This window comes from Photinus pyralis, unplaced genomic scaffold (genome assembly GCF_008802855.1).
Source record: "Photinus pyralis isolate 1611_PpyrPB1 unplaced genomic scaffold, Ppyr1.3 Ppyr1.4_LG6, whole genome shotgun sequence".
In the NCBI taxonomy this organism is placed as follows: Eukaryota; Metazoa; Arthropoda; class Insecta; order Coleoptera; family Lampyridae; genus Photinus; species Photinus pyralis.
The window spans coordinates 16,168,974-16,193,239 of NW_022170663.1; the positions used below are offsets into that span (position 1 = coordinate 16,168,974).

The 24,266-nt window shown below is 36.6% G+C and overlaps 1 protein-coding gene and 1 non-coding gene across 2 annotated transcripts; both read right to left on the bottom strand.

The window, feature by feature from the left end:
* Window positions 1-1,328: 1,328 nt before the first annotated feature.
* On the bottom strand, window positions 1,329-3,120 carry LOC116174506 (sodium-coupled monocarboxylate transporter 1-like). The gene is made up of 7 exons (XM_031492440.1): window positions 2,954-3,120; window positions 2,854-2,906; window positions 2,183-2,582; window positions 1,913-2,131; window positions 1,598-1,868; window positions 1,437-1,554; window positions 1,329-1,357 (listed from the first exon to the last, which is right to left on the bottom strand). The coding sequence occupies exons 1-7, from the start codon at window positions 3,118-3,120 to the stop codon at window positions 1,329-1,331; spliced, it is 1,257 nt and encodes a 418-aa protein (XP_031348300.1).
* A 17,785-nt stretch (window positions 3,121-20,905) lies between these two features.
* Trnam-cau lies at window positions 20,906-20,977 on the bottom strand. Its single transcript has one exon. It is a non-coding gene; the product is annotated as a tRNA-Met (tRNA).
* Between the last annotated feature and the right edge of the window lie 3,289 nt (window positions 20,978-24,266).

The following is a 24,266-nucleotide window of genomic DNA, read 5'->3' on the forward strand; positions in this document are numbered from 1 at the left end:
AATGGAAGAAATAGGCACTGGAATTTATTCCAAAGCACTGAACCTCCACATTACTCAACCACTAAGCAAACCCTCTACTGTATTCCAGGCATAATTGGTAGTGCAAGAAAAGTGCTTATCCAAAATAAAAAGAACAAAATTATCAGATCTCCAGTGACAGCAAGGATATCCCAAAGGCACTTGGTCACTGTAAAATATCCTTTAGGTTGGTTTCCCAATGCCACTATGTACTAGATAAATTGGCAACAGCTATACCCCTGAGCTTGTGTGGATTAAAGGGCATGCTGGAACAAAAGGCAATGAGAAAGTCGATGAATTAGCCCAACTGGCCTCACGACAGATGATGTATAGCTCAGACCCGGCTACTAAGACAGAACCTGAGGTTACTTATGGGCACCACATGAGTTTGGTAGAATCGCCGTCTTGTAAAAATGTATGTTACATAGGCGACAAGACAGGCACGGCTACGATAAGAGCCGCTTTCCGCATCCTTTAGGTTCATCTCACGTGTAGCAGGGCTTGAGTGACGTCGCGGAGTCGGACGACTCTAGTAAGGTAGATGGTACACAGAGCCCGAATGCGATGCCTAAGTACATGTGGACCTAATACACCCCCCTATCGTAATCCAGAACAACTAACTTAACTTTCTTCCGCAAAACTTTACAATTAAACAAGACTGACTGTCTTTTCAAATAAGTACAAGTACAGCGGTGTTTCAACGTCCAGCAAACGTACGCCGCGATAACAAAACTTCTTATCTACGGACCGAGACAAATTTCCACAAATACTACGCAAATATTTCCCGATGTGCCTTATTTAGTCTTTTAACACGTAATAAAGTTGGGAAAATAGATAAAATTTGCTTTATTAGTAATTTTGGACATAGTTGCTAACCATGGAAATTTAAATGTTGTTGATTTTACCGACAAATATCAAGTTTCATTGCATACACCTTATAAAATGGTGTTTTGTTTATAACGTTTGAGTTGGGGTGATATTATAATAAAGCACAGGACACAAATGTCTCTCTTCGCCTTTTCTGGTTCAATAAACTATTACTATGAGTATGAAGAACCACAAAAATGTGAGTTTAAGCAAACGCGAAGGTAATAGCTAAACGGCCTGTTGTAAATCGGTACTGTGGGCTTGCACTCCGTTTTTGCAATTCTGTAGAAACGTAACATTCTTGTGATTCCTGCTGCGGTAAATAGGGGCAAGAAGGTCGGAATCAACTGGTATTCGTTTAACAAAACAACTAACTAAGATACCAACAATGGTTACCATTACACAACTCATAAATGAGTTATACCAGGCAGAAATCCGGAAAATTACAGGTGGTTCGTGCCCAAACTGCGACCTAAAAGGTAATTGTGTACGTTTAATTTGAGATACCTGACCCTACCTGCTGATCGTGTGGTTCATAGGAAAAACGCAACCTTCCACGGAGATGGGTTTGGCGAAGATCTCGTTCGCCCCTTGCAACACATACCAATGGTTTATTACTGCAACTATTCCAATTGCGAAGAAACTGGAAACAGCGCCAAACATTGCGCCCTATAAGGAAATCTACAACTAAGAATTTGATCATGAAGTTTACCGTTGAATTAGCCGATGGAAAAAGAATTCCAAGGGAGAATACGCCGACGAGTATTCCATTTACTGAACCTAAGATTGCATTTACAAAGGGCAACACACCCCCCATGTGTTCAACGAAGAAAGTCAGCGCTGTACAAACACTGCCCGATATCACAACTATTAGTTTCAAAATCCAACCCTCCTTGTCTCGCAAGGTCTCTTTGGAGAACAACGATGAAATAAGGTCTCCATATACGGTCGCGGCTAATGTGTTGAAAGTCGATGAGAGTGTGCTACAAAAACATTATCGTTAACGATTTCGTAGGTGATTAGTTACCTTAGAGCCGCACTGAATATTCCGGAAATAAAAATGCCTTGCAATCCTGGAATATTGTGACCAATTTCCATTACGAAGTGGGGTAGGAGTTGGTCAGATCGCCTCACATCACCGGTCGTGATTGGATCGCAGGAACTATACCTTGCATACATGATAATCCCAATGAAAGAGCACAATATTGCTATGGTTGATACTCCGCAAAATTGGAAAGCCATTACTCTACAGTGTGCCATGGATAGATATTGTATTAGGAAACGTTACTCGATTTACTTTTTAACATTCGTAAGCGTAGCGACTGATAAATATCTTTGCACAATTCCCGGTTGAATATTTACCATGTAAATAAGAGTGGTCGTGCTGCCAATTATCATTTGCCAAAATCCGTCACGTATCGAGGGATCAATGCTGAAACTGTGGAAATGAGAAAGCTGCAGCTTGTTGAGATCATACTTAAAATCCAAGCGGTGGCCACGTATGGCTCTTTCCATGATTGTTTTAGTACCATCCTCTGAAATTATTCCCAACACGACTACAAGAGTAACACTCGCAATTATTCCAAAAAACTGAAATACGTCCGTCCATACTACTCCTTTAAATCCTCCAATGGTGGAGTAGAGCACGCAGACTGTGCACAGGATTGAGGATATGGCTTGTGGATTAATGCCAGTAGCTAAAGTGAAACGGAAATTATTACAACCTTGAGGGCGCAGTGTACCTTGCGCAAGTGTTATTGCTGGAACGTACGCCACCACCGGAGCGAAGAGCAAAGCGCTCATTGTGTACACACAAGAGGCCATTACTTTAATTCTCCTATCAAACCTCAACTCCAAAGTACTCAAAGACATTTGGAGTCTTTAGCTTCATCACTACTGGCACGTAAAAGTAAAATCCAATAACGCTTGCCACAAAACACGACAGGCAGTTCCAAACAATGTTCGCACCGTACAGGTAAACATCCGCACTGTGTCCTAGCAGCGTTACTCCGCTACAGAGACTAAAATTTAATGGGGTTTAGAAGGAAATAACAGGGTATAGTTTCACCTGGCCACCAACGAGAGCGCTACCGGAAGTATCTTCATCTCTCGATTCCCCAAGAGGTACTCATCGGCAGTTTGCGATTTATTCCAAAAGCCGAAATACACCCCGATGCACAAACTAACGGCGATCGAGCCGTGAAAAATAATATGATCGATTAGTCCTAACGTCATCTTGGGAATGTGGAGAGTAATGTCCACTGAAATGATTGTGCAGCCACAATCTTTCTTTTTTAACGGAGCGATTACTGCTATCTCAAATTTTACCTTTAAAACTTATTTTTTTGCCATATTATTGACCGCGAAGCAGGAAAGAGCGTTTATATGCAGAGGTTTCGAGCTTCTAAGAGCGTTGAGTGAAGGATTTTCACTCACCGCTAAGAGCTATAACGCCGTTGGCTAGGCTTCAGATGAAAATTGAAGACTAGTCAACGGTACCCAACCCCTATTTGGTAAATAAATGTGGCAAGTTAAGGCAGTTCAGTTACGTACGCGCTCTGGTCACGATCGTAAGGGATGGCGTAGGGTGAGTTTGGCGTATAATAGCCCTGGGTTGTGAGTGTCTCCCATGTGTAGGGGGTGAGTGAATTGTGCAGACCAGAGGGACGTCTCTAAAGAAAGATGAGTTTACAGTAGGTTTGTCGCATCGTATAATGAGTTCTGACCAACAGTTACCCCATTCAATTAGATGCTACATTACAATAGCAACAACAATATTTATCATAAGCATAAACAAAGATTATAAGAAAAATGCGTGCGTTAATGAACTCTTTATCTCACGTAAAATGAGTGAGATAAGAAGTTCTTATCTCACGGGAGTAGATATGATAAGCCTGCCGAGTAAAATAACAAAGTTCGGATAAAGCAAATTTTAAAAAACCCGAAAATTGTTAAATGAATGTCAATATGTAGGTGAAATATGCTCGGTAAAGGTACATTAATAACCACGAAACCATATCCAATGTACCACTGATAGAATTGTTGGATTTAGGAAAGGCAGTTCATAGAAATGTACCAAAATGCGATAGTAATGACGGATATCGTCCAGATGACAGAGATCAAGGATCACATTTGGACCAAGTAATATTCGAAGGGAAGTTGGATTTTTACAAGAAGTCCAACAGAAGTGAAAGGTTTCAAATCATTAACCTTATGAGTTCCCCAAATTACTCTGATATGGATTCTATACAAAATAAACGTGCTCTTCTTCAAGAAGAAAATTATCCGTAAATCATTTGGATTATAGGAATAAAGAAGGATGGATGCCCCTAGGGAATCCCAAGGTTTAGAAGAGTGCAGTAATCAAACTAAAAGTCATCTGAGAGTTTCAACGAGTTTGCATATAAAGGGGGTTAACTGAGGGGTTAACCTCCCTTTTTTTAAATAACATTTCAACTTTCATTCGTTCCAATCATAATGGACTCATTAAATTGGAGGTTCTCTTTATTGAAATCTGAACGACTCAACTTGAAATGAAAATATTCCATCAATTCCAATGCCAATGGGTTCATCAAATTGCAAATTTGAATTCTCCCATCAGGAAACGTCTCTCGGTAAAGTGTCCAGTCAAGCAAAAGTTCTTCTGGCGTATTTTCTTGGAAAGATTAACTTCTGTGCTTGGATTCTAAATAAGCGTTATTATTTTTAACATTTAGTAATAATTCTTTTAGATTATTCACGCTAGAGGAAAAACCTTTTTTCAGCAGGTGGCGAATTTTACACGTTATATTCAACTGCGAAGGGCTACAACCTTTTAATGGTTACGAATTTTCCAAACAAAGTTCAATCCCCTTTTGTTCACTAACGACGTTAAGTAACTCATGCGGAATTTTTCTGGTGGTTCATTGCAACGGAAAAAAATATTCTAGCGCGGTTCATGAATTTGTCCTTGACTGAAATACGATTGTTTTAATCATTTGTACTGAGACGTGCGTATTTCACGATACTTAATACTTAATTGCATATAAGTAGGTAGTACGTAAGTACTGTCTCATTAACGCGCACAAAAGGAAAGAATACAATAATTGCGACTGTCTGCGGCCATTGTGCTCTGGAACATGCTGCAAAAAGAATTTTTCGCACGCAGAAGTTCAATTCCTTTTGGGCAAAGGACTGTGTGTCCTGGAAAAGGGGCTTCACTACTCCCCAACGGAACACCTGTTTGGTCCTAACCTGGGAAAGAAAATAAAGTTACCTTAGACCTTAGAATTAACCAGCAAGGAACCAAAGGCACCTTTTCTCTCCGCAATCGTTTCTCTTTCCAGGAAAGGATGGGGGTTGACAACTACGAGCCCTACCACAGACGCTGCAGGCGGAAATAACGACGATAAGTGGTCTTTATGCTGGCCGTTTACAATTGTTTTACTTCGCGTGGACAGTACGCCACCTTCCACCTTTTTATTTCCGGAAATTGGCAGAAGAAATTAAACATTTGCAACCCCCGATCTGATTGATACATCCTTTTTAGTTCACGTTGTTCCTGTACATTCCAAATTCTGGTGATTGCAGTTTCTGGGTCAGCTTTATGAATTTCAATGCATGCCCTTCGGTCTCAAATTGGCGCGTTGTACATTCACAAAATTATTGAAACTTTGGTTTGTACTCTCCGTTCAAGTAACACGACTTCCTCTTACTGGGCACGTCTGAGATGGAACGTAGACAAGCTGTAAAGCTTGCTGTCGCTCTTCTTAAATCTTTAGGGTTCTTAATAAACGTTGAAAAAATCGTGTTGACTCCTTCGACACGTTGTAAGTTTCTCGGATTTATTTTTAACTCCATTGGTGTGTCCCTAGAGCTACCACATGATAAATGGGTAAAAATCGCATACTGGGTTTTATCTAAACAAATGTTAAATCCGAACTCTATCTCAATTTGTAGGCCTTTTAATATCCGTATGTCCAGCCCTTAAATAGGGCTGGTTATATTCAAAATCCTTGGAGCGAGCGCCCTCCTGCAGTATTCTGGTAACTATGGGAAAACCGCATTTTTGCTTCCACCAACCCGTTTAGAAAGGATCACCTTAACGCGGCAATTTGCTAGTCTCTCATGCCGATGTAACGATTTATTTTCTTGATTACGAAGCATTATTATTGTTTACGGTTTATTACTTGTTGAAACATCCCCGTAACGTTTTGAAGTTTTTGATGGATGGCTCCATCTATGGAATTTAACAACGCAATATTAACAGTGCAGATTGCCCGCACCGTTATTTTTGATTGTCAACCCTCATCTTCCTCTTTCTGTGGGTAAACCGTATTGAATTACACTTCATTTAAACAAACAGCTGAAGAGTGAGGTAAAACGCATGGAATTTTAATTGCCATCGTCATCACCACTTGCGGATTGGGAGGTGTCTTTTGGATTTTGGATGTCAAAACTGAGCTTACTTCTTGGCGTCAACGTCCAGCTTTATTCCAAAGTAAGAGCTGCCTTATATGTTTTACTTGTACTTGGCCCAACGTGCGAATTTTTGTCCGGAATCTCAAATGAATTTGTGGAAAGTTGTTTTATGACTCAGTAATTAGATTGCTAATCGATCATTCTTGATTGGGGGAATTTCAAGTGTACAGTGAATTTAATAAGACTTTGGAGTAACATAACTTGACTATTTGTGTAATAGGTACCTACGTTCTTCACTTGCGGAGACAATTTTTAATTGTGCCATTTGGTGTACTGACCAGAATTAAAATTTTACTTTGAACTGCACGGTTAATGTTTCCACAGCCCTGAAACGAATGAATTCAAAACTTTAAAGACTAACCCCTTCCTATTTTCACTAGATTAATTGACGCCTACAAGATGCCTTATTAACAATAATGAAAATCTTTAATCTTTGATTTGCTTCTTTCGTTTCTGCCCTAAATCAATCTCATGTACGATAAAATTTTGCACTTTCATTTCACGCCGTGCTTAATTAGCAATTTTCATTACATGGCCCTTGGTAAAAACTCCGTCAAGAAAGTCGGATTGGTAATCAGCGGAGAGGCGAACACACATTAATACTGAAAAGCAGTTGTCCTCACTTTTAGAGTTCCCTGTAGCAAATTTCACTTTCGAATATTTTCCCGTCAAGTGGTTGATCGGCAGACAGACGAATGTGCGCGCATTAAAATATGACGGTGCTATAACTTGGTAGCCAATGCTCCCCTTATGTAATCGTTAACTATTTTACCAACTCACTGACTGTCTAATGCATTAATTCTATGCTTTGCTGATCAGTCACAAAGTTCTTTACCTAGGCCCTAAATGTGCTGAGATCTCATCCGAATGAATGCAAATTAAGCATAATTGTAAGTGAATTTAATTGGATCTACTTAAAAATCAAAAGGCAGTTAAGTAACTTCTTAAATCAAATCATGTAGAACGCACAAAAAATGTAATTAAAACTTCCCAGTAGCCCTAATTGAATTTTCATAATGCATTCTGATCCGTACTACAATTTCGTGGTATTATCAGCATTCAGAGCCCGTGGCAATAAAAGACAACGCCCTCGTGAAATACGACCACACTTTTGCTTTTAATACCTCTTTTGATAGCCATCCTTAATAGTTCCCGATGCCGAACAATAATTTTTATTACGAACGCCGCCGTCGAAATCCCGTACAACAAAGTGTTTAAGCTTCCATTTCCCAATCTTTATTTCGTTAAGCCATCGGCGGACCGAAAAGGCTTTTCGATACCGCGGTAACTAATAAAGAATATGGTTTAAGTAGGAAAGGCGAGATAACTTTTTTTTTTGCTAACCCCAATTCCGCATTCTTGAAAAAATTGAGAAGATGTAAGCAGATTTATAGCCACTTAGGGAACGGCCTATCTCTCGCCCTTCTTTTCATTCCGTGTTCCACTAGCGACGAATATTATCTCAAATCCAGAGCGATCGATCAGCCCTTATGCATAACTAAAACTTTGATGTCTTACCGACGCTCTAATCTTGTTTGTTAACATTATTAACTCGGCGTCTTCCATTTTTCTGCACTTCTCCAACCAGCTTACTGCTACAAAATGGTTTCGTTTAATGATTAAGAGGGTGGAAGCGAAAGAAAAAGCGAGATACGATAAACTGACACCAAAAAGATATAAGTAAGAAATACGGTAGTGGACGAGCGCAGCTGTGCTTCATAAAACTTTTAGGCATCGCAGTCACGTGCCTCTCCCCAAACACGTCATTCTAGTATGAAAAACTCGATCAGTATTATATTTAAAAAAAGGCAAACTGACATATATCATAAGAAGTGTTTGACCCACATTGTAAACGATAATAAACGATTAAACTTTGTGAAATATGTGTTTAGTTTTCTTAGCCACTTCGATATTAAATTTTCTTATTCTTCCATCCGATGCATAAATGCGATCAATTCAGTGACGGTCTCATTTTAGTTTAAATTGGCAGGAATTTACAGGATAACTAACAAAAGATGGGAGATTTTAACATGCCTTCCTCGTAAGCGTTTGAAAATTGGATGGCTTATAGTTCGAATGATATTTTGACCTTCATTTGGGGCCAATGGGATACCTTTCTATTCAACACGTGTTTAAGGTGCACATAAATTTGACATTTTTATTGCTCGTAATGTCCGCATGAATCAGTCACGTTTAGGTCGTTCTGGTGATTTTCTTTCAAATTTCTTGTGGGGCGTATGCTAATTTATGTTGCAACGGTTTGCATATAAAGCCTTTTTTGAAATTTAAAAAAAACCTCCTGCTGGCTCTTGACATAAACCTATTTTTCTTTAATTTACCCGGAAAAATTAAATACTTATTAATAATGAAAAAAAAAAATAAAATGTAAAGTTTCAAATACATTGACAATGGCATAGTTGCAATTATCGATATATTGATAATTTTTCGCAACTTTATAGTCGTTTGCCCTCGAACATCCCTCGTGGTGAATTGTCAGCCGCTATGAATACAGTACAGATATTAAAATCGATAATCGACAATATCGATAACCGATAATGTTGATAATCGATAGATCGATACCATAGAGAATTTTTTATTATCGATAATCAATTATCGCGCAGATCTAGTTTTCACCAGTAAATTCGGTGGATCGATTTTCGTAGACCACCGTCTTTGTGAATTATCCCAATATTCAATATACACAAATTAACTCGTGAGGGCAGACGTATCCACGAGCTAGATATTTTCTTGCTTGAATTTTGAACAAACTAAGTTTAAATTCGAAACTGGTTTTTGCTATCAAATCCCATTGCATGCAGTACAAACGGATTCAAGTTTTCCCAGAGGTTGATATATTTAAGAAAACACAGATTCCATTTTCCTTGATAATTGTTAAGCCTCAATTACTTTTAATTTACGAAGTGTACACAATGTCACATAGACATATTTCGATCTAAACTCCAAAAATAAAGACGGGGCACTATGCATATGAGAATATTTCAATGTATTAAGGTGTAAATCTGGGAGATTGCTTATGAATAAGTACAAAATTGGTTTATTTTATTTGAATTTGTTGTCTCAGTTTTTCCTTTTAGAAGTGTCTGTAGTTGCGTTATTTTTGTTATGGATTTAGGCATCGACAACCAAGGTCATTAGCCATCACCTCTTATTATTTGGTGTTCAAAGTAGGTTCTTTAATCCCGATCGCTTAAAAAACTCTAGGACGTTAAAAATTTCCTTTGTCATCATATCCCTCACATTCTCTCCCACAAGAAAATTCTGCCTTTTTTGAACGAACAATGGGCACTCAGTAAGAATATGGTTCAATGTTACTCTTGTGTTGCAGTTTTCACATTGCGGTCGTCTTTGTCCCGTTAGCAGGTAGGAGTGGGTGATGTTCGTGTGTCCTATTCTTAATCGGCAGATGGTTACCTGGTCTCTCCTAGAGGTGACTGGGTATTGCCACCGTCGGACGGTGGTTTTTACCATTTTTAGCGACGTGTCGGTTGAATCCCATTCATTTTGCCAAATTTGGTGTCCAATTGTTCTTGCTGTGGATTTTAGATCATCCAGGATTGGTGGTACTATATGATCCGCTTCCGTTGCGCAGTCTGCTTTATTGGATTCCATAGGGGCCCATACAAACTCGACACTTCTTCCGAGGGATTGTAGGTAAGTAACCGAAGCAAAGATTTTATCCAGTATTATATTGTTTTTGATAATATTCTTCATTTTCGCTAAGGTTTGTAGGGAGTTGGTGAGTATTAAGCCTGACTTTAATGATGTTGAATTGAACAATTCTATTCCCTTCAATTGCGTTATTATTGTTTAAATTATTGTATCACCTTTGTGAATTGTTTATTTAGTGTATTAAATTGTAAAACGGGAAAATGCGTATTAAAATGTAGGCAAATCTGGTAGTTTGCGAAAAGAAGTCTTGTTATCGAACAAAATTGAAATAACGCACGCGTTTTTATCGCATTCCTTTGAAGCTGGCGTTATCAAGTCTGATCGTGATTGGCGATTGACTTGAAAAATCTTGAGGAAGGAGGTTATCTTATGGTGGAGGTGGTGTTTTTTTTTAATGCTGGGTTCAACGAGAAACGAGGCTGCTGCTGCTGCTAGCTGTTAGTTTTTCGCAATGGTAGAAAGAGCGTGTTTACGCTCATCTCGGGCGTTTAGCCTTGATTGTTGTGTCAGCTAAATTTGACCATTTATTCTGTACATTTTAGATTCGACGAATTTTAACTTGTAGAATCCTAAATGGACAGGTTTATCAAAATTACACGACCGGGAAACGATCTCTGGAGATCAAAACGGTCAAATTTCTGAAAATTGGACGAGTTATATCTTATATGCGAGTTGTTTTAGACTAACAGATAAATATACTTTTCCTGTAGATGTTGGCCTATTGATTGTAGAATCCAAATGGTTCAGATTTGTCACGACTGTACCAACTACAATACAAGGTGTCTTACCTTACGAATTTTCTGGACAGAAAATTTACATTTTTCTGTAAATTGCGGTTCGTGTCATGTTGAATTACCTACGAAGCTACTATGAAAATTAGTTCACCATCCCAAGTTCCATATACACAGAAGTGAGCTGATTGAATATGCTACAAGAAAGGATCATTGTGTAGTCGGAAGAAATAAAATCTGTTGTGAAATACGCACGTTTTCGTAGCAGAAATTAAATAACCGTAGTTCAATCAAGGACAACCTAATTAAGCGCGCCAGTATATTTTATATCGTTAAAAAATTCAGTGTAGTTACTTAATTGTTAGTGAAACAAAAAGGGTCCCTGAACTGTACAGTTTACATTCGTAATACTAAAATTGCTCTGTTCTGTCATCTGTATCCAAGAAACATTCATGAATAAGTACTGTGTAAACTTTGGATTCCGTCAGTATACGTTCAGTATCTCTGCCATCTCGGTTAAGTTATGGTCGAGTTTGAAACGCGAATGTTGTTGGAGACCACTACTTCCTTCTGAAGAGAGTGGCAAATTAAGTAAGTAAGTAATAATATAACGAATCCTGCGGGGAGGTTTTCTTTGATTGTTTTTAGGATTGGATGCGAACACTGAGCTCACTTCTTGGCGTCAACAGGTTGCCTTATTCAAGGTGAGAAAAAAACAAAACCCTTATAAACCTCGTTGGAACTTAACATTGGAAAGAAATTCCATTTAGTAGACAACAGTTCTTTGTGAAATTCGTAAAAGAAAAAATATCCAACGGGAGGTCGTCGCGCTTTACTATTGTAAGAATTGTAGCAGCAAGGAATAGTCATCTTTATTATCCGGGTTGTATCAACATCGTTATCTACAGGAAGGCATTTCTCATACGAGGTACTGTTATTTAACTCGTACAAATTCCAAATTGCTCTGAGAAAAGATTCGTGTAATTTATGTGTTTCAATTAGGTAAAAAAATTATATTTTGAATTCATATTGCAGAGATTGAACGAAATAGAAGAATTGTCAGTATGTAACCGTAATGCTTATTTGTACAACAAGAGAAGAAAATGAAGTTTTTCAACTCGAGTTCAAAGTTGAAATTGAAAGAGAGTTGAAAAACACTTTCTTCTCAAGTTTTACACAACTACAATAAAAATTGAAAAACTATCGTGTGCAATAATAAAGTTTGACACATAGCAATCTAGATACGGGTACAATTTTAAATTATGACGATTAACGCAGCAATTGTTTTTTTACTTTCCTCACTAGAGAGGAAAATCACATTTTCTTCGCTCTTTTTAGAGACGAAAGTAGTTGTTTCTAAAGTAGTAAGGGGTTAACCGTTTGTCAGTGAATTAATGTTGTCTAAAGAATTGTAGAACTTACTTAAAAAGTAAAATTTTTCTTTCAAGAAGGGGAGGTTCAGCCTCCTTTTATTGCAAAAGCCTGTTGCGTTACGTAGAATTCGAAATGTTCTTTTAACTTTAAAATACTCATGAGTCCCTTTGGTTAAAGTTAAGTTCTAAAATTTTTAACAGGTTGATAGTTCATGACAGAGGTCGCAAGATGGGATAATTCAACCGGTAACATTCAACAGCCTATAACTAATTGATGAGTCGTAATGGTTACGTAAAAGAACAAAATTACTAAATTCTTACCAATATTACATAAATAATACGAGCAAAAAACAATGACTTCATTAAATAGTTTGGTAAATACATAAGATTCCTCCTAGGATTCCAAAAAAAATGAAATAAATTTCGAAAAGAATAACTTCAATGATAGAATAAACTTATTATTGAACTTACCGTACAATCATTACAATCTGGGTCCGTTAACTTGGCCCCCCCACTGAGAGATTTCATAGTCGTATTATTTTGAAATGAATGCGCTCGTTATGCGCTCATATGCGCCCCCGATAATAACTCTTGCGCCATTATCGTTTTTTAGAAATCCGAAAAAACATTTGGGGGGGGGCCAAGTGAACGTAGCCCCCCCCAGTACGTATTTTGTCCCTTGTAACTAGGTCACCTGATACATTTGGTTATGCGCTCAATTGCGCCACTTGAATTAAAGCTAGCGCCATTACGGTTAATCCGTGACAAATTTTCAAAAAGTGGGGGGGCCAACTTAACGTTTTTAAAAGTTACTTTTTTTTAACATCTTTTCATACGAAATTGTACTCTCAGGTATGCGTTGAAATGCGCCGTAAAAAGATATCTTTGCGCCATTCTTGTTTTTTGGTTATCCTTAAATATATTTGAGAGGGGCCAAGTGAACGGAACCACCCATAACGCATTTTGCTACCGGTATTTGTGCCACTCAATACATCTGGTTATGCGCTCAATTGCGCCACTTGAATTACAGCTAGCGCCATTACGGTTAAGCCATAAAAAATTTTTAAAAAGTGGGGGGGGGCTAACTTAACGTTTTCAAAAGTTACGTTTTTTAACATGTTTTTTCTACTACATCGTACCTTTCATCATGCGCTAAAATGCGCCGTAAACAAAAAACTTGGCGCCATTATAGTGTTTCAGAAACACTATACAGGGTGTTTTTTTGGGAGCTTTAGTTAAACGATTCTGAGAAAGTAAAATAGGTAGGTTTTTAAAAATTTGTATTTAGGAGTTCCTCCGAAGGCCGAATCGATGTAAAATATTTTCAAAATGGACGCACTTCCGGAAATAACTTTTGAAAACGCTAAGTTAGACCCTCCACTTTTTAAAATTTTTTTATGGCTTAACCGTAATGGCGCTAGCTTTAATTCAAGTGGCGCAATTGAGCTCATAACCAGATGTATCAAGTGACACAAATACCGGTAGCAAAATGCGTTATGAGGGATTCCGTTCACTTGCCCCCCCCCCCCAAATATATTTAAGGATAACCAAAAAACAATAATGGCGCAAAGATATCTTTTTACGGCGCATTTCAGCGCATACCTGAGAGTACAATTTCGTATGAAAAGATGTAAAAAAAAAGTAACTTTTAAAAACGTTAAGTTGGCCCCCCCCACTTTCTGAAAATTTGTCACGGCTTAACCGTAATGGCGCTAGCTTTAATTCAAGTGGCGCAATTGAGCGCATAACCAAATGTATCAGGTGACCTAGTTACAAGAGACAAAATACGTACTGGGGGGGGCTACGTTCACTTGGCCCCCCCCAAATGTTTTTTCGGATTTCTAAAAAACGATAATGGCGCAAGAGTTATTATCGGTGGCGCATAGGAGCGCATAACGAGCGCATTCATTTCAAAATAATACGACTATGAAATCTCTCAGTGGGGGGGCCAAGTTAACGGACCCTTACAATCTAATGTTTTGAAAATATAAATTGCTTTATGTTTATCTTTTTTAGGCTGGTGCATTAGAAGCTTACTAGTCGGCTTTGACACAAATAAATAACAGGAATCCTGTTGAGTCAAATAAATAAGTGCTATTTTAAATAGTAGGTAGGATTTAGACACAATTTCGATGACAATCTTGCATCATACCACACAAAACTGACCCTTACCTGTTGAAATATGGATTTCAAGAGAAATCCATTTAGTGACATGAAAGACGTTACAAATATATTTTTTCTAACATGAAAGAACATATTAGCCCTTGCAATTCCTACTATTTATACGCGGTCAGTAAATGAGAAAATGATACTGCGAAGAAACGACGGAGGACCGGAGATTATTTATAACACCGAACGGATTAGTCTTTTGCACTAGATACTATTTTGCTGAAGCAGATTTGGTTGCAATTCAAATGGGCTTTGTACTTTATAGTCCATTTGTTAGAAAAGCGTCCGCGTTGTTAATTACATTACGGAACCCATTGCCTTTGTTGTGTTGTCACATAAAACACTGGAAAGGTGCCTAGTGGCGCTTGAATAGATATACACAACTTCATTTTCGGATAGATTTCCCTTTCGTGTCACGCAACCGCTGCATTTTATAATTAAGGACATTTTTCTTTGTACGTTATGGAGTCGAGTACAATTTAGGATTGATGGAAAAACCGCTCTACCGAATGATTCTTGCAATTAATAGGCATGTTTAACAGAGCTATTTCACTGGACTACACAAAGGAAGTAAGTTCCTTTGTCTCCCGAAAAAGTGCCGTATAAGGAATGTTTTCCCTGCTTTTTAATGAGTGTATTACAGGCTGCATTTAGAAAGCACCTACAGTTTATTGAGACGGTGTACACACTTTTTGTGTGTACTTACTTGTTTTTAATTTCCCATGGCATTTTTATATTGGGGAAGATGCTATTTATCATATCTAGCCTTCCCTACGTGAGTATCATTCTCCATTACATTTATCTGGTGCTTTCTTTTTGTTGTTCGCCTTTAACGCACAAAAGGGAACAGTTCAGTCTGAGCTCACTTCTATTTCAGCCACCAAAGAATTTGCCAACGACAAAACCCCCTCTACAAATCCGCTCCCAGAATATTCGTCGTCGGAAAAATCGTCCAACGTCCAACGTCCAACGACTAACGCCTAACGTCTAATGTCTAAAGTCTAAACATTTCAAGTAGAGTTTTAAGTCAAGTGGTTTGAAAATGAAGTAAAGTAGTGAATCCACAACAAGGTCTCACAATAGCACCCTCAATCTACGGAGCACCATTTCGGAGTAATAAATTAATAAAAGACTTTCAGATACAAACTGTACTGACTGCGTCTATTATTAAACACAAAATACCTATTGTGATTACATCGGGCTATGATTTGCAATTAAGCAGGTGTTGGCATGGCGGATAATATTACAGTAAACGGTACGGCTAGCATTTGCCAAATGCACTTTTAATTAACTAATGCAGTTCCAACATTAACACCCTGGCATACGCAATCGTATATCAACGCAATTTGCAAATAGCTAGGCTTCCAATTTCTATTTGTCCCCTTTTTTGATACGAAGTGCCGCGTGAAGCGAGGCGCGAATTTCTCGTACGACAAAATTCAAGCCTTCCTTATTTATCTTTTTATCCACTACCTGAAATATGAAATTTATAAACGTCGAAATTGAAAATCGCAGTCAATCGTTACAAGAAAAAGATACGAGTTTCCACTTCAAATAAACTTCCAATTTGTCTCCGCTTAGTTTTGCTTTTCTTGCTACCTACCCTATTATAGACTTTCCAAAATAATCACTAAATTCTAGGCCGTATTCAAATAAGTTTGGGTCGAAGTGAAAAAGCATTTGGCTGGACGTAGGTAGGTATTCCCCTTATTACTTCGACTCCCTCGTAGGTATTCCAACGTAATCGATTAATTAAAGATAAAATTGTACGACGACATTCCTGCACGAAAGACCGTACAAAGGATTTAACGATACTCGTTTCGGATAAACATTATCGTCACTTCCGACTGTTATACTTAAGGTCCGGAAAATTTCCCAAAAGAGTGCTCGGGCGTTTCAGTTTTCTATTTCAAATGGATATTCTCCGCCTTCTGTTTTCTTTACCGTTGACGTAGTCTATGGTCTTGAACCCCTAAATTCAATTTATCGGATTGGTTTCTATAGAACAATAGCGGAAACAGAGTTTTTTTGCTAATTTAACATATTTACACCCCATTGCTAGAGGTACTAGCATACAGAGCACAATGTGCAAGTGCAAATTAAATTTGTTTTTGAATAATCCTAGCTTTCGCTAACGTTTTAGCCTTTAAATTATTTCAGAAACATCTAAACGTGGAATTATGGATCAGATCAATAGTACGATGCCTACCTTTGACATCTAAAATTAATTATTTCTGTCGTTATAAAAGCTACATTTAATATAACAGTTTTTTGTGTCGATAGAGTAAACTCCACTCGACGAAATGAATTTCCAATTCTTTGTATTAGTTGGAGGTCATGCATATTGGATATTTGCATGACTAGAACGAGTTTTTTATTTCCTTTGTAACGAATTAGAGTAACCTACATTTAATAGAGCATAACAGTACCTATAATTAATTATTTATACATTTTAATGAAAGGGCTAATTAATTTACTGTAATCGTTCGGCTAGTGGTTTTACGCAACAAATAGCAGTGAGGGTAGGGGTTGTTTTCTGGTGGATTGAGTCGGAAAAGACTTGAAAAGTAATAATCTTTTTTAATATTCTTTTTTTAATATGGGAAATGGTTCAACTAAAAAAATAAATGCTAAAATAAAACATGCACTGACCGATCTGCATGCATGGAAATGATACAAAACCCAAAAATAATTCAATATTTTGCTAGATGTACCTTCTTTTACTTCAATATTCTGTTCATTTATTTTCAAAGATGTTAAAAAATAATTTTAACAAACCCTTAGTGATTTTTCTAATCTTTCTTGTTTTTTATGCATTTTTACGTCGCTAGAAAAAATAAAAAATTTCAAAATCGGAGATACCAAATACAAAAATTGATCTTGAATTTTTGCATTAAAGTTTACAATGCCTTTCTTATAGCAATAAATCCATGGCTTGCTTCAAATTATTTAACATTTTTCGTTTCTTGTCTGACATAGTGTCCATCAACACGGCCATGGAATTATAATTATGGTCATAAGAAATACACATTGTAAACTTCAATGCAAAAATTCAAGATTATGAATGAAATATGAAGTGTATGTAATTTTTTTCTCTCTCTCGTGTAAAAATCCAATATGGGGTCTATAAGGAATAATAAAATTGATGTGATTGACTCGAAACCCACAAGTTATAAAAATTTGATTTTAGCATCGTCAAAAAGCTTAGAGAAAATTACCAAATGGTGTTAAAATTATTTTTTGATATTTTTTAAAATAAATGAACGCTGGCGCGTTCTCGGTCATAACTTCGCTATTTGTAAAGATACAAGAGACTTTGAAAGGGAAAATTATTCAGCATAAAATTCTGCATAACTTTGCTCATTTTGTATCTCTTACGTTTTGCAAGATACCCATAGTCAAAATGAAAAAAAAACTCGTCCTGTACAATAACGTTTATTTTATTCCTGTAAGATAAAAATTTTTGAGCCAAATTTGCCGCGTCCTAAATCTGCCGCCCTAGGCTCCAGCCTACTCAGCCTGCTGGTAAATCCGCCACTTCTACGTGTTTAGGTTCAATACTTTCAACGGCACTAGTGTATATAGTTATTAATCTTGTCTCGATTTTCTATGGGGCGGGCATCATCGAATAATATTTCTCTAAAATCTCTAAAGCCTTGTCTATAATTTTAATAAGATACCTTTGATAACCTCATCACGTTTGTCTACTTCGAAGAAACTTCGCTCGCTTTCTATATTAGCTTTCTATTTACAACCCTTACAGAACATGATCTATTGGAATAATCTGTCTAAACTGCATGGCTTACTCCAGTTGTCTTGGATATCTTTTAGCTGTAAAGGTTACCAATATGGTATAGAAAACCATAACTCATTTCAGGGTTTATAGAGACTCATATCACATACAAGTTACAACAGCCCAAATTTAAGTTTCCTAACTGGCTAAAAAGAATTTTATTGTAATTCTGAAGGGATATGTAAATTACACCGCATGCATTAAAAAAAGCCACAAACCGAAGAGAAGTTTCGCGCATTTGCATTTTATGAATTTAGAAATGCAACAGCATTTCATATCTGTTTTATCATGCAGCATTAGCCGCGAATACCACCAGCAGTTGTAACTTTATTCGCGTCGGAAAAGTTTAACTTTTGTTTGTCGCCAAGATTATCACTTCACACCACATCTGTCCTAACAACTTTTTTTTTTTGCTTAATACAGCAATTAGAATTCAAATTAGTGTTAATTCATAAGACACGAATGGCAGACTGCAGATATCGCCGCTTTGTGAGTGGGGTTCACGTTTAAGTAGGTTATTCACGTCCCCTTAAGTAGTTTTCGAAATCACTTGATATCACAGTTAGGAATAATGTCTAACTTGTACTTTAAACAAGTAATGAAATTATTTACGTTTCGGTGCACCCTTTCCGTCTTAATTGTTTTACGAGATGGTACTTCCGAATGCAAATTATTGTCATGCAAATGAGCTTTCGCTTACTCCCATAACATCGCTTTTTATGTTATGTCCTACTACGTTAACGTTTTTGAATTGTTGCGATAGGTACAAGTTTCGCGAACTTGCCAATTGACGATTGATTTTCATTTATGTAAAATTTATGTACCTACAATTTGCATATTGCTCTTATATATTCTTCGAGAGCAATTATTTTCGAGTTCTCCATCAGTAAAGGTAGTGTGGTAATACGGAGATAAATGACGTACACAGTTTATTTGATGAAAAAGGGCTGCCGATTTCATAAAATACTAAGATTATAGTTTAAATTAATAAAGAAAATGCCCCACAAGAAAATAATGCACAGAAACAATGAAACTGACTACCAAAGTCATTGTTTTCTGTAATACAGGGTGTCAAAAGTCGAGTGTGCATATTTTAACCAGGCTTACGCGCATCACATTCTTGTGCTTTCTTTTTGACAGATGGTTTCTATAAACATTTAAAATTGTGGAAAACCTTTTACGAAAATTGGCGTCACAAAAAATGCAGCTCATCTGACCCCTTTGAGCGTAGATATCTCGAAAGTTAATCCAATGACAATTACTTTGCCTTACATCATTGGATTCCCAATGAAACAAAGAATCTTTAGAGGGCAGTCTCATCCCAAAGTTTCAGGAATATAGTTAATATTTTATCGCGACGTTTGTGGTAGGCTGAGATGTTTCTCCATAAGCGTCCATGTTAAATTGCACGATTTTCAAATGGATCTATATTGAAAACCAATCCAATTTATACATTTTGTTATGGAACGCCGTTTTAGTATTTATACCAACATTTTATCATGTATCACTTTAAATAACAGTCAATCTTATGTCTCTAAATTTTTCGTTTGTTGTTTTTATCTTACGTATTAAGAGATTGATTAAAAAAATGTTGATTAATAAAGATGATACATGAATTAAAATGTTTGTTGATAATTTTAATTAGGCGCTGGTATACACGTAGTCAAATAGACTAAACTGTAGTTCCTGAAACTTCCGCACAATCAGAGATACGAATTAAAATTATCAACAATCATTTTAATTAATGTCACATTTTAATTCAACAATCACTTTAAATAATTCTTGCCGATTTTAACAGCATGAATTCATATGATTGTTGAATTAAAATGTTCTCTGAAAATATTTGTACAATTTTATTCCAAAATTTTACAATGTGCCATTTTAAATAACAGTCAATCGTATGCCTCTACTTTTTACGTTTGTTGTTATTGTCTTACGTATTAAATATGATTGTTTAAAAAATGTTACTTAATAAAAATGTGAAATGAATTATATTGTTATATTGAATGAGTGTATATGAAACTGTATTTCAACAAACAATTAATAACAAACAATTAAATTGAATTGCAAGAAATACTTCGATTAATAAAACGATTTTGTCCAACAAACATAAAAATTCATTCATTTTAAATGTGGAATTAAAATTATCAACAAACATTTTAATTCATGTAACATTTTAATTCAACAATCATTTTAAATAATGCTTTCCGATTTTAACAGCACGAATTAATATGATTGTTGAATTAAAATGATTGTTGGGAATATTTGTACAACACTTCAATAATTGAATTAATATGATTGTTGAATTAAAATGTTTGTTCATAATTTTAATCCCACATTTAATATGAATAAATTTTTATGTTTGTTGAATTAGTTCTAGTTAGTTATATTACTGTTCGTTTATGTATTCGTTTGTTGATTTGTATTGTTAAACTTTCGTTATACACATTGCTATATAATTCATACATCATTTCAATTAAGTGAGGTTTTTTAAACAAACATATTTAATGTTTCACATAAAAACAACAAACATAATAAATCGGGAAATAAAATTAACTGTTGTTTATAATGTTACATTGTAAACTTTCGTAATAAAAAGTAAAACGGCGTTCCATATTTTGTTGAGAATAATATTTTAAACTGAGTTGTAAATACAATAGCTACAATCAAATAGTCCCAAAGAGTCTGTGGCTGCCAAAATTATTTTATAAAAGATAGTACGATTTCTATGCATCTAACTGTGGAGCTTTTCTAAAATTCTACGGTTAGAAAAATGCTACCGGTTTTATTTAAAAAAAAATTTGTAGCAGAGCGTGGTTTCGATCCACGGACCTCTGGGTTATGGGCCCAGCACGCTTCCACTGCGCCACTCTGCTGTGTGCTGACGCGTCGGAAAAATATGTGAATGGCGGGAAATAAATCTATAATTATTTTCATATAAATTAAATGCTTTGTACCGACAAAAATATGAAAACGCTTCCGGTATCCAATTTTTGGTTCAGTTCAATTATAGGATATCAAGACATTTTCCCACCAGTCAATTTTTCCGCCGAATTGTATCGATGAACGTTTTGTTAGCATGTCCTAATCGCTTACAAATTTTCAGTAGATATGTATAGGTACAGTTCACATTTTCCGGTTTTTCTTATACTTACCTATTCTTGTAATGGACGTGCGGAATTAACATACACCATAGCAATTATTTTGTATAATATTCCGAATATGCTAACTGCTCTTAGAGTACCTACTCAATTTTGTAGTAGCTTGTCCATTGTATCTCCTATAGGTAGGTATAATGAAAGTAGCGTAATTTTTCTTTTCTCTTCTGCTAGCCCTTCAGGCTACAATCGTTCACATATATTCACTTTACGCCCGATATAAGACTTTATTCATTTTAGAGGCAAACTTATAGTATTTGCTTAATCTTTTGGTAGCCCCTTGAAAGTTTTCGTTAAAAAGTCCGAGGATTCCCTTTTCACTAGCGGATATAGCTGGAGATTCTTATTCTGGGGTTGTTTTTGGTTACCGACTATTATGAACTTTGTAGCTGAAAGCTTTAGTTCACTTTTGGCTGCCCAAGTTTGGAGGTCAATCAGAGCCTTCTGGACAATATGGAAGATGTACTCGAAAGGTCTTCAACAAAAAGTCGACCTCGTAGAGGGGATTCTGAGAGAATGGTTCATAGTTAAAATCAACACAATGACGCTGAGAACAGATCCATGGGGTAACTGTTGTATCTTGTTGTGAATAATTGCAAGAAATACTACAACACGTTTTATAATTCACACATAAAAAATGTTAAAAGATCTAGGAGTGGAATGATTACCAACTATTTGTCCTTTTTCCCAAAACTGATCTTTTATAAGAACATTATCACCTGCTTTCAAATTTGGGTAAAATGTTTTGCACTTTTATCGTGATTTCGTTTAAAATATTCCTGTTTGGCTAAAAGTTTTTTATGTGCATCTTTAGGAACTGCTGGTTTTAGTTATTCCGTGTGAATAGGAAGCTTGGTTCTGGTTAGTCTATTCATGAGAATTTGCCTTGGTGATATACTAATACCCGAAATGGGAGTATTTCTAAACTCCAATAATGAGGTGGATATCATTTAGATATCAATATTGTCGTAAGAACATTTCTTGAACATTTGTTTACCAGTTCGAACTGCAAGTTCTGCTTGACCATTACTGCGTGGATATTCAGGAGAACTTGTGCAAATTTAGAAATTCTACTCTTTGGAGAAGTTCTTGCATTCAAGGAAGAAAAAGGCATATTGTCACAAATTACTGTGTTGGGAATACCAAAGGTCGCAAACAATATTTTGAGGTGTTTAGTTATTTCTGATGAGGTTTTTTTTTTAATAGAATGATCTCGAGCCATTTCGAGAAATAATCTTGTACAATAAGATAGCTATTACCTGCATAATCCATTATATCACAAACTATTTTATAAAATGGTATATTTGGTATCTCACTGTACAGGAGATAAAATTTTTAAAAGACAAAAAAGCTCCAGGCCACGACCTGATAACGGCAATAGTTCACAAACAGTTACCTGACCACGGAATTCGTTTCCTACAAATACCTACTCTTTAACAGAATCCTTAGTCTCTCCTATTGGCCGCTGCAATTAAAATTTGCGCAGATAATCCTTATCCCTAAACCTGGAAAACCTGCCAATGAAATCACTTCCTATCGTCCTATAAGCCTCCTGCCGCTGGTGTCAAAGTTGCTTGAGAAATTAATCTTACGACGTATTAATGAAAATCTGTTGCAAGAGACATGGCTGCCTAACCACCAATTTGGATTTAGACAGCAGCACTCAACTATTCAACAATGCCACCGTTTAACGAATATAATTCAAACTGCTTTTCAAAATAAAAACTTTTGTACTGCTGTCTTCCTGGATGTACGACAGGCCTTTGGCACAGTGTGGCATAGAGGATTACTTTACAAACTTAAGAAAACGCTGCCCCACGAGTATTACCATTGAATAATAAATCTCTTTATTATTCAATGGTATTACTTACTAATAAGTTCATATCTTACTCATAGAACATTTCAAGTTAAGCATGGCAAGGAAATATCCCAAATCAAAGACATCAATGCAAGTGTGCCCCAAGGTAGTGTAGTGTAGTACTAGGGCCTATACTATACCTCCTATACACCTACGACCTACCTACAACAGAACAAACGAAAATTGGCACATTTTCTGACGATACAGCGATATTTACATGTAATGAAGACCCGTTAGCAGCATCAGCTTCTTTACAGTCCCACTTAAACGAAATAGAACAGTGGCTAATTAAGTGGAGAATCAAAGTGAATGAAAGTAAATCGACACACATTACATTTACGACCAGACACGAAATCTGCCCAGCTGTCACTCTCCATAATATACCCATTCCTCAGTCCAAGGAAGTCAAATACTTGGGACTCCATCTAGACAGCAGGTTGACGTGGAAAACTCACATTATCAAAAAACGCAAAGAAATGGACTTCAAGTTGAGAAAGCTATATTGGCTCATCGGACGGAAGTCGTCGTTAATACTAGCCAACAAAGTACCGATCTACAAGTGTATAATTCGGCCCATTTGGACCTACGGTTGTCAGCGAGGTTGTCAGTTATGGGGCTGTGCAAGTCGATCTAACACTGATATTATTCAACGCTTCCAATCAAAAACCCTCCGTATTATCACAGCCGCTCCTTGGTATGTATCCAACCAAACTCTTCACTCGGACCTAAATATTCCCTACGTGACTGAGATAATCAATCAATATGCTGCGAAGCATCAAACAACATTGGAACTTCACCCCAACGAGCTCGTGACACCTCTCGCAGAAGATCCTCCGCCCAGACGCCTTAAGAAGAAATGGTCAAAAGATCTCGTAGATCAATAGCGGACTGACTCCACTGGGAGTCCCTCTACTCACGCCTGAAAATGACAGACAATAAGCTCATAGAATGTAATATTATTCTGATTGCTTATGGAATTTAATCAATAAAAAAAAAATGTGGAATCAATAAATCCCTTTGTTTATCCGGTTCTATTAAACGGTCGTCTATAAATAACAAGCCATCTTCGACAGATAATTCTGCCTGAAACTTATAGTAGTATTTAATTGAACCGTCCATTAGTTCATTACTTTTAGGCCAGCCATTTAT